The following is a 12,533-nucleotide window of genomic DNA, read 5'->3' as shown; positions in this document are numbered from 1 at the left end:
GAATGCAGAGACAGGTCCAGTCTTCTATATTTTCATCCACTCCAGTCTTTGTTTTCATTTCTTTCTCTTTCCCTCAACAGTTCCTTCGAGAAGTGTCCTTTGTAGGCAGGTATGTAATATTATTTTAGTATGTAATAGTAGTAAAAGTATAGCTACTTTAAAAATGCTACATATCTAAACTAGAAGCAAATGCATTTTTCAAAATGTCCAGCAATTTCTCCGTTGTGCTACAAGAAAATACCAAATAATAATAAGAATAAAAAAAATGTCATCTTCATCGAGATTTAGAACAAAATGTTATTGGTTGGAAAAGAAAGTGCACGATTATTTTCTTGTTATTTTTGCCAACTGAACATTGGAAATTATACATTAACTTAAGTGTAACGGAGTTGTAACATTTATGTCCTCTTGACTCGAAGAGTGATGAACTGTTGTACCTAGAATTTCCTCTATTAGGAAATTCCAAGAAAACATTTTGGTTCTTTCTAAGATATACATTCACATTAGAAGACATGTTACACTGACAATACTGTGAAAATTATTTTAGCATTAATTTCCAAAGCTGATGTTAAAAATTTTATTTTTAAAATATTCTGAAAAAAAGACTATCAAGCAACATTTATTGAAATAAATATGAACTTTTTTTTCCTTGTACTATTTCGATATGGAAATATGCATGTCATATTGTTATAATTACAGATTTAGACACACTATTGTTATTTGTGAACAACTTTTTCTACTTTTCTTTTACATTCTTATTCTGTAAATGAATATAAATTTGTAAGGTTTTAAAAAACTTCACAAATTTATATTCAGTAATATTTCAAATGACCTTATTTTTTACAAATAGATTACCTGTTATTTTCCATACTTAAAAAAAAAAGTCTTATCTTTATGTGATAAAAGTTAGATATGACGATTAATGTTATTTTCTGTCCTTTAGAAACAGCATGAAATACTTTTTTGCATAAATTAAAGATGCCAAAAAATTAAGCCAATTCTTGGTTTAATCCTTTATCCAAGTGCAAGCAAACAAAGTTGCACAGAAGTATCTTCAGGACATAACATTTTTAAAAATGAAAATTTAAAAGTCAGTTTCACTATTAACAAACTTATTTACTAAAAACAATCTTATAATAGGCAAATTTCAAAAAACCAGTTGCATTAAGTGTGATTGTGTTATACGGAATGTTTCAAAAAAATAAAATAAAAATAAAAAATTCCGATAATTGGGATTTCATGCAAAACAAAATTTAAATATGAGATAAAGTGGGCATCGACTGTTCAAGATTACTCTGCAGTTACTGAAATAAGAGCCAATAGGCTTCACTTCGGCAAAGTAAAATTATTCAAAATTAAGTGGATATTGAATACCACATTATTTCTTAGCCAAATAAGAAACTCAAAGATAGGAAATCTAATCTAAGAGTTCCATGCCGAATATAGAAAACTATATAAAAATCAGCGAGTCCAAGCAAAGCCAACACCTGGTGGTGCAATGGTAGGACGACTTGTAGTAAAGGTGGGATAAGCTTTGATCACTGTTCTTTGTATTTTCCCATAATGTAAAACACAGCTCCTAGGAGATGTATCATCCCATAATGTAAAACACAGCTCCAAGAGATGTATTACTGTTCTACATTATGAGAGAAGGTCACTACTCAGACCGGTTTCGACCTTTTTTGAGGTCTCATCAGTGAGTACTTATATCTTTACCGTACGAGTTGTCAAAAAAGGTGCACAAATACGATTACTGAAATAAGAGCAAACAGGCTTCACTTCAGAGAAGTAAAATTATTCAAAATTAAGTGGATATTGAATACCACATTATTTCTTAGCCGAATAAGAAACTCAAAGATAGGAAATCTAATCTAAGAGTTTCATGACGAATATAAAAAACTATATAAAAATCAGTGAGTCCAAGCGTAAGTCAACACCTGGTAAAAAAAATCTAGGGTGACTCGTAGTATTAGTATTACATCTAGGTCTATCTACTCGCTAATGAGACCTCAAAAAAGGTCGAAACCGGTCTGGTAGTGACCTTCTCTGTAACATTATGGGATGATACATCTCCTAGGAACTGTGTTTTACATTATTGGAAAATACTAAGAACAGTGATCAAAGCTTACTGCACCTTTACTACGAGTCACCCTAGCATTGCACTACCAGGTGTTGGCTTATGCTTGGACTCGCTGATTTTTATATAGTTTTCTATATTCGGCATGAAACACTTAGATTAGATTTTCTATCTTTGAGTTTCTTATTCGGCTAAGAAATAATATGGTATCCAATATCCACTTAATTTTGAATTACTCTGTAGTTTTTTCTAAAAATTGTATGTTCTAATAGTAAATGGTTTTCATTCTTTTCATTAGAAATGAAACTTGATTTCTAATTTTTGAGAACATTAATAGTTAATGTTCTCAAAAAGAGAACTTTCATTTACTATTTCTGATATCAACTCTTTTTTTCCCTATCAACCAACTTCTTCAATCTATCCTCATAGGGAACATTACACAGACTACTCACCATCTTGGTTGCTCACCTCTGAATCTTCTCCACTGCTTCCTCATCTCCAAAAAAGCTAGGAGACTAGACCTCAGTACAGTAATTCAGATGCAGACATATCAAGGCCTTACAAAGAGGGATAACTTCCTTATCTCTACTTTTTAGTGTGTTCTTATGAGCTACTTTAGTAGCAGTATGGGGAAACATACCAGTAATAGTTAGACGAAGATGAAGCTAGATGAATCTCTAGCTTCATCTGTTTTCTACAGTACAGTTCCATCAATATAGAACACAGCTTATTGTTCCCTCTTTCCATTCCCTTGGAACTCTACCAGAGCTGAGACTTAAGTTAAACAGTCTATAATAAATTTAGTTTAATCCTTTATCCAAGTGTAAGCAAACAAAGTTTGTGCCTGAAAGTATCTTCAAAACACATAATGGTGTTTTGCATTATGGGAGATACTGAGATAGGAGTGATGTTAGCTTGCTCTACCTTTGCAACGAGTTGCCCAGTGTTGTACCACCTTACCCCAGTCCTGAAGATACTTCCAGGCACAAACTTTGTTTGCTCACACTTGGATAAAGGATTAAACTAAATTTGTTATAGTCTAACCAAGTGTAAAATAAACTTTCAACATCTTTCTCTAAATCTAGAGTAATTTAATAAAAAGGTGGCACACCATTTTGCAACTCCTATAGGTAGAGATGACCTTGCTAATGCTTCTGCCTGGTATCTCCACTTGGGCCTGGCTCCCACTGAAGAGACCTCAATAAAGGTCGAAATTAGTCTGGGTTGTGGCCCTTCCCTTAATGCATAACATTATACACATCCACAAGGAGATGTGTTTTGCATTATGGGAGATACTGAGATAGGAGTGATGTTAGCTTGCTCCACCTTTGCAACAAGTTTCCCGGTGTTGTACCACCTTACCCCAGTCCTGAAGATACTTTCAGGCACAAACTTTGTTTGCTCACATTTGGATAAAGGATTAAACTAAATTTATTATAAACAGTCTAGTTGAAGGCACTGCACAATCTTGCAAAACCCAAACTGATATCCTATGTAATAGTATTTACACTGAGATTCTGCAAATCCTAAGAACCTCCAATTCATCTGCCTCTATCACATATGTTACAGCAGTAACCTCACTTGGATGATATACCCTTGCAAAGTGGTCGCTCAGTAACTCAACTATTTTTTCTGCTTCTGTCACCTTCTGCACTCATTAAGTTAATCTTCCACAGTCATTCTTCCTTTTACTTGCCACATAATGAAAGAACTCTTTGGGATTTCTTTTGGCTTGCTTGGCTATACTTGTTTCATAATCTGATTTTGTCTTCCTTGCCATGATGGTCACCTTTCTTGCCTGTTCATGAGTTTGCTGGTCACCTTTCTCCTTATACACCCTCCACAGCATTTGCTTCTTCTACATCTCATGCTTAATGATATTACTCATCCATCTAACTTCTACCTGATTAACCCTCCTTACCTTAGGTATACAATTCAATATTGATTCTTCAAGATGCTCCTTGATTATCTCGCATGCACTACTAACATCATATGCAGTGTTTTATGCCATGGCACAGATTTATGCTTCCTCCTTAGCTTGTCATAATCACCTGCCTTGTAGTTCGACATATACCCCTTCTTGACAGAATATTCATGTTTTACAATCTCCCAAAATCAAGACCGTATGATTGCTTTCGCCAACTGGAGGGAAAGTGGCTGCCTTGGTTATGGATAGCTCTTTTGATCCTATGACTAGGCCCAATACTCTCATAACCTAGTCTCCTCCATCACATTGCTGCCTTAAGTAATTATCTCTCAGTAGGCATATAAATTCTATTTCCTTCCTACCATGTGATCTTTCTTCCTTCTAGCCTATATCTCTATAGTTGAAATCCCCCATAATAATCACTCAATCTGCACTAATTTGCCAATGCATGTCTTCCAAGATCACCCATGGAATCACCTAGAATGCATTTAACAATATGATAACATGTTTTCTGATACAAATTGATATGTATCTAAAAAGTCCCTTTATCCCACTTTTATTAAAATACTACTACTAATAATAATTATAAAACAAAAAATTAGCTAATGCCTTTTATTCCTTTATAAGGAGTAGGTGAAACCTTTTAATTTTGTGAAATTTGGAATTTTGAGACAAGTACATATACATATTTTGAATCAAACTACAGTAAAAATATTGCTACTTCAAAATTACCAAATAACATCTAAACTAACAGGAAATATATAGATAACAATTTACTTCATAACTGTTTATTTCAATTTGTAGCGAGCGATTCTGGAAAACAAAGAAAGTTGAAGTGCCAATAACTTCAGATTACATTATATAGATTATTCATTTCATTGATTAAAGATTTTCATATAGTTCTCTTAGAAGCAAAATTGTAAAAGGGTGGACCTTCATGCAACTGTGAACTATTTTTTGAACCATGATTATGAATAAAAATAAATAAATAAATAATGCTTAATTTTGGAACATATGGAGCTTTTTTTTTTTTTTAAGATTCAGATTTTTATTAAATTATAAAATAATTATCTTGAATCAAGTTCTTGATTCAAAATTGCCAAATAACATCTAAACTAACAGAAAATATATAGATAACAATTTACTTCAATTTGTAGTGAGTGATTCTGGAAAACAAAGAAAGTTGAAGTGCCAAATGAGAACAAATAAAACATGTTGTCGACTAAGATTAGACACAATTTCCTCCCAAAAAATTTATGATACTGATTTTTCAAGGTGATACAATATTTAAATGAATAAAGTATGAAAGGATCTCTTATTCTGTCCTGGTATTAAAAACTATATACAATAAAAAAAAAGTAGAAAAAAATAAAAATAATTTGTAGGTATTTAGCCTGTCTACTACAAATAAGATTCCAGTTACCCAGCATACAGCAAGGAAAATAGCAAGGAACTGCATTTCTTGCTATATGTGTACATAGCTATGAACATTCCTCAGTATATCGTACCTTGTAATGGATATGAGGGTAGACTTGCATTTTTCCCCCCCATGTTCTTCCAAAAGATTATATGTATCTGAACCCAGGTTTTGCTGGACATATATATACATCCAGGCTAGTAGGGAAGTTAAGTTATAGATGTGTTTTCTTCCAATTTTGAAAGACCAAATGTCTTTCAAATTGGTCTCTTACAAATCGTCACTTGTTTCCTGTCTTCCAAAATAGTCAACTCATCAACCTATATATCTTGGTCCTATTCCCTCTTTAGGTCATTTTCCTGCCTTTTATCTTCAAATGCCTGGTTTGCTAATCTTTCAACTACCTATTTCATAGAAAAATTAGCACAATAACTGTGGAAAGCCAACAAAAATATTTAAGCTTACAACCCTTTATTAAAAAAATGCATGCTCCACAATTGATTTTTGGGTAAGTTCCATGCCACATGCCTCACTCATTATATATTTATGCTATAATCCCAACAATAAAAGTTTGTGAACCTAGAACACATCAACACTATGGGTGGGCTATGAGTTGGATGTGAAAACCCTGCTAGAGAAATCATTTTTTTCAAAGCCACTTCAGGCCTCTAATAAGCTGAGTAGAGATTTCACATGAAAAATAAGTCATTACACCTAATTCACAAACACCATAGTAAAATTTATACTTAAAATTAGAAAGCGAGGAGGGGGGGGACAGACACACCACTCATTCAGCCACCCAGACTGGCAAATAATTCCTTCTTTAGATTTTTGTGTTTACATTTAAGACAAGTCATTAGTATAGCTTCAGCCTGAAAGTGTATAATCACAAGGGTAAGATTTTATGCCACTACTAGATAGTCTGCATATTATGGAACACAAAAAGACTTTCACAGAAAAGTGAAACAAGAGATATCTATAATGAATGAATTCACATTTTTTTTTTTTTTTTAGAAAATTATCAATATTAATGTTCTTACCATTTTGTTGGTTCCTTGGAGTAATGGTAAACTCCAATTCTAATGTACGGGCTTGTTTTGCTTCAGCCTTTGTCAAATTTTTGCTGTGGTGCATTGCTCGATGTGCTTTTAAATCAATTTCACTGGGGAACACAGCAGTAAATTTTTCATCACGGCAACTACCTTCTTCACACAAGTAATGTTCTTCTCGAAAATGAGACCGAAGAAATTCATAGTTACTAAAATGGGGAGAAAATATTTAAATGAATAAAAATTCATTAATGATTATTATAATGAAATAACAGTAGCTATTACAGCAATGATTAAAATTTTAAGTTTTCTTGACAAAATTTTAAACGAATTGCTTCAGATGGTAAAAAAAAAAAATACAGTGATGCAGAAATGTAATGTCCATTTCCTTACAAAATTACCTTAATTCTTAACACGGGCTAGATCATATGATGTTTACATGTGGTGGTGGTGGATAGTTACCGAGTCCTGTCAGAAGTGGAAATTCATAAAAAAAAAACTAATCTGTGTATATGATGCAGAAACTACTGATATCAGCAACGTCAGAACACTGTTACCAAAATAAAGATCAACCCAGGTCAGACAGACCACTGGAAATTACAAATGAAAATCTGAGAAATGGAGATGAATGGATTCATTAAGACCATTGTGTGAACTAAAAACTTTAAGCCTTAAAAAGTCCCTTACCATTTGAAAGTGTTCGTACAGTGATAGAAAGGCTAGGATACTGAGGGTGGGTGGGTGAAAGTTTAAAAATTCTAGATTACCTCATGCCTTTTAGAGATCTTGTGTAAATAGTCTATCTAGTATTTAAAAAAAGTGCTATTACTAATATGACTTGGTCTATCACTACAAGAGAGAATATAAGCCAATATCAAGAATGAAAGTGAATGAAGTGTAAATCTCCTGCACCAAAAATAAAGCAAAGTCATAAAAATAGCAGTAACCCATTTCTTGGGATTGCGAATTTTTAATTTTTAAAATCCAGGTAAACCATAAAAATAAAAAAGACCTAACCTGAAAATTATCAAACAACTTTGCATCATAATAATGATAAAAAAAAAAAAACACTAATGTTGTTATTACTTTAATATGAATAGATGAGGAATTAAAAAAAATATTGGTTCAAAAATTATGAACATGGATTTTTCAAAAAGTGAATAAATAACAGGCTAAGGGAAGTTAATCAGTCCTCTAATTCTGGTTTTATTCAAAAACTAGTACAGATAACCCTCATATAATGCGGATGTTAGGTTCCATAGAAATGCCGCGTTATGCAAGACTCAGATCACATAGAAAAAGTAGGGTTATATTCCGAAATCGTTTTTTTTTATATATTTTTTTAATTATATAAACAAAGTGATATATCCAACAAAAAATATTTTTATTTAATTCATGTAATTCGTATAAGTTAAGAAAACATAAACTATGAAACAAATGCATAGTATAAACTTATAAAAATTACAAATTGTACGAAAATTTCATTGCACATACGAGTAATGCATAAATGTTTTAGGCAAAACATTTATGCATTATGTGCAATGAATAATATGTGCATCATTGCATACTTCGACTAGTTTAGTTATCAAGAAGTCAGTAATAAGATCTTGCTTACCACTACGCTGCAGTTTTTTTTTTATTAAGTTCATAATATGGAGCTAAACAAATATCCAATTGTCTCGTGAATTTTCCGGAGTGCTCCATTGAGGGATCATTATCCGTAAAATAACTTCCTTGCTAAGTCCAATTCTTCTGCTAATTTCTTTAAACTGAATTCTTAACAGATTCATCACAATCAGAATCTTCAAAAGAACTTTCCACGACATTTGGTTCGATGTCATCTCTTAATTGTACTAGTTCTTCCTCATTTAAATCTATTTCCCAATCAATTAATTCACTAATTTCGTTTTCAACCATATCGCAAAAGATTTCTAAGTGGCCATTAATATAAAAAATTAATTTTTTACATAAAAAAGGCATTACATATTGTATGCAACGCACCAGGAAATAAAGTGCTCAGCTTGAGATTAACACACTTATGATTTTTAATGCGCTTTCCTGGCAGAGACAAAGACAATTTTCAACAATAAACACTTTATACGATAAACAATTGACGTACATGCGTGCTAAAGGATATTTCCCCTAATATAAATTTGGTACTTATAACTACATGCGCGATACAGGCAGATGCAAATTTTACGAAGATAAAATTTGATTTTTAAGTTGCGCAGTGAAGAATATATGAAAAGATAAAGGGCTACTACAATTTGTAGACCACGTTATATCGAAACAGCGTTGAACAAGGGTTACTACAAATCGTAGACTGCGTTATATCGAAACCGCGGTATATGAGGGTTACCTGTATTACTTTTCAGCCTACCAGTGATTTCAAAATACAGAAAAGGAAAGACGCAGGAAAAGGGGGAGGGAAGAACTCAATTAATAACACAAATTCAGTTCATTCCTTAACAACTATCACATAATCAGACCAAAAGTTTCAACATTTTTCTTATCAATAAGCTTTATAAACTGCTTACCTCACAGATTACTATAAAATGTTGGAATGGTTTCACGAGGAAATATTGCTGATCAAAAGGCAAAAACTGTAGAGTTATATTCTCTCTATAATTCACAGTTTTGTGCTGTATTATACAACATGCAACAACCAGAGAATATGTGAAAATATGGATCCTATATATATATATATATATATACACACTGATATACATTTGCTATCATAGTTCAGGTAGGTGGTGCCTTTGTTGAAAAGGACAAAGTACTAACTTTCTCTTCCCCATGAAAACAAATATAATATCTTAACATTGTTACTGTCTACATCTTCAAGACTATACACATCTCATGACAGTCCATCTATTCCAAATAATGGTAAAATTTTATGCTGTAATGGTAAAAGATTACCATTACAGAATCTGGTGTTCTGCTTAAATTAAATTTTTTTATAAAGCTGTGCCTTTTGTAAAGAGGTTTCGTTAATGTAAATGAAACCTCTGATTTGGTATCAAATGCAAACTCCTTTTTGACTTTTCCAGAATAAACCACACATAAAAGAAAAGAAAACTGCAGGTTTATTGCTGACTGGTTTAACCTCAAGGGCTCACTTTGGTGAATACAGGAGTGGTGAACCCAGGTACCTGATGCGGGACTGTGCCTTACTTCATGTAATATACATCTGTAGACTGGTCCCAAATCTTAGGGAATGAAGGGTTCTTACACCTTCCCAAATGCTATTCGAGTATTCGAAGGCCAGAAGTGAATCTTTCCTATTATTTATATATATATTTTTTGTTCATTTGTTTGTTTTTTCTCCTCCATCTCATGCAGTGGAAGTCTGATTTCTCTCTCAGGTATCTATCTGCTTTACCTAATAGGCTGAAGACAAAAGAGATGGTGCCACCTCTATATTTACCCATATCACACTATGGAGAGTCTTACAGCATTCTATACCAGCTGAATCATCATAAGGACAAACAGAGACTGCATCACCTTCTGGAACTGCCAGAGATTGTGGTGGAAAGTTTGCTACTGGTATTATATGTCAGCCTGGTTGGCTGAGTGGTTAGCATATCCGCTCTCCAGCCAAAAGGCTGTGGGTTCGAATCCCACCGTACGTATGGATGTTTGTGATTGTCTTTGAAAAGACTAGTTGTGGTGGACAGTAGATGGCATTGGTGTAGACGATGTGGTTTGCTGTAGTTAGAGGATTGAGTGGTGGAGACAAAGAGTTGTAGAGCAAGTGCCTTCCCTCGATGAGTCTGGGACTCCCTGGAGGTGTCAAGTAATAATAATATGGATCAACAAAGAGAACTCATTGCTGTCCAGGAAGAGTTTCATGGGGGGGGGGGTGTTCTTGGAATGTCAGATGCTTCGAAAAGGTGGCATCGATCTCTTTTCTGTTCAGCCTACTAGGTTAAGCAAATACCTGGGAGAGAAACAGACTATCACTGCATGAGATGAAAACGATGGGGTTTTGTGAGATCAGATGGCCACAAGCAAAAGAACTGTTTACAGATGAGAAAAACCTTTTGCTTTATTCAGGAACACAGTGAGGAGATGAGGGAGTTGGTTTTTGATTCATAAAATTATTAAAAGATCATCATCATCAAATTCCTGGTATATACCCTCAAGGGATGTAAAGGATATGATAGTACTACATGAAAAATTTACATCATTACTAACTTCCTATCTACAATTTTCCTCCAAACCAATCTGTTATCTGTCAAGACTCCAACGTTATCAGATCTTATATTTCTGTTCTCTAATGCACTTTTTACCGTATCAATTCACATATATCTTGGTCTTCCTCTGGGTCTTTTTCCTGACAACCTGGAAAAGAACACTTGTTTTGCTAATCTTTCCTCTCCAATTCTGTTTAAGTGATCATACCACCTGAGATTATCTTTGCTAACACATTCCAGGATGCTGACAATGTCAAGTTCTTTCCTAATATCCTCGTTTTTAATATGACATTGCCATTCATGCCATCTGTTCACACTCCTAATCTTTCTCAGGACTCTCATATCTGCAGTTTCTAGTCTTTGGTCAAGTGTTTTGCTTCTAACCCAGCTCTCAGATCTACAATTTAAAATTGGTTTGAAGACTGTCTTGTATACAGTTAATTTAGTGTTCCAACTAATTTCTCTCTTATTCCACATGAATTTATTCAATTGACTTCCTACCATACCAGCTTTGTTCATTCTGTTGTCCATTTCCATATTTAATTTACCATCTTCACTAAAAATCGTGCTTAAGTAGCTGAAATGTTTTACTTGTTCCACAGGTTCTCCATTCACAACACAGTTGACATTTTCAATGATTCTGCCTATTTTCATTGTCTTTCTCTTTTTATTGCTGACCTTCATACCATATCTATTACAACAGTTATTCAATTTAGTCAGAGAATCTTGCAGACTTGTAGTGGATTTATTTAGAAGTATAACATCGTCTGCATAAAGCAAAGAGCTGACATTAACATCTCCAATTTTGATATCATGTTTAATACCACTTTCCTTCATAATGTGATCCATATAGATAATGAATAACAGAGGGGATAATGTACATCCTTGTCTCACACCAGATTTAACATTAAACCATCTTCCTGTACTTCCTTCAATTCTAACTGCTGACTTACAACTCAAATAAAGACTAAGTATTGCTTGATATAATGCTCCATTGACACCATATAACTGTAGCATATTGAATAGCTTCTCTGTTGGCAAATGCCTTTTCGAAATTGACAAAACTTAAATACAGATCTTTGTTATATTCCCATGATTTCTCGACTATTTGTCGTAAAGTGAAGATCTCATCCTGACAGCCTCTATTTGGCATGAATCCAGCTTGTTCTTCACTAAGCTTCTCTTCCACAATTCTTCTCAGCCATTTCTCAAGTATACTTGCATATATCTTACCAGGAACTCAGTAATGAAATACCTCTGTAACTCTCATATTCAGTTTTATTTCCCTTTTTATATATGGGTACTATGAGAGCTCTACTCCAATCATCTGGAATTCGTCCCTCTGTCCAGGTCTTCTAAACTATGCAGTGTAGCCACTGTAAGACTTTTATACCTCCATATTTGAGCATTTCTGGTCACATATCATCTACTCCTGCTGCCTTTCCACATATCAAACCTTTGATGGCTTTTTCTACTTCAAGTATGAATATGTATTCCTGACTGTATGCCCGTTGAGTGTTTTTTACCACTGTGCTGTCATCACTGCTTATATAATTTAGCAATTTTTCGAAGTAATTACTCCATACTTCAACCTCAGTAATTACCTCATACTACAACCTGTATAACATCCTAAACTAGCATTAGAAAAATTCCCACTACAAGAAGACAACCTGGTGACGCGTTTAGAACATTCAATAGCAACTGAAAGAAATCATTTTGTAACTATCCAGAATTTTAATACATGAGGACTCTAACAGTTTATTGTAGTTGCAATTATCTATTTATAATATATATATATAATTTTTTTTTTTTTTTTATAATTTTATTTATTTATTTATTTTTGTTTTTCTTTTCTATCACTAGAGGT

At 33.4% G+C, this 12,533-nt stretch overlaps 1 protein-coding gene across 1 annotated transcript in view; it reads right to left on the bottom strand.

Moving 5' to 3' along the window:
- LOC150093152 (E3 ubiquitin-protein ligase ZNF598) overlaps positions 1-12,533 on the bottom strand; it is a 96,917-nt gene that overhangs the window by 22,240 nt on the left and 62,144 nt on the right. Inside the window, exon 4 of the mRNA XM_090413808.1 lies at positions 6,462-6,679. Coding sequence (XP_090269934.1) covers positions 6,462-6,679 — 218 coding nt within the window. The remainder of the gene's footprint in view (positions 1-6,461; positions 6,680-12,533) is intronic.

The sequence above is a fragment of the Typopeltis vanoorti genome, chromosome 24, assembly GCF_054136105.1.
Source record: "Typopeltis vanoorti isolate ZY-2024b chromosome 24, IOZ_Tvanoo_1.0, whole genome shotgun sequence".
NCBI lineage: Eukaryota > Metazoa > Arthropoda > Arachnida > Uropygi > Thelyphonidae > Typopeltis > Typopeltis vanoorti.
Note: the sequence above shows the minus strand (reverse complement) of the source record. Positions and strands in the feature narration are given on the sequence as shown.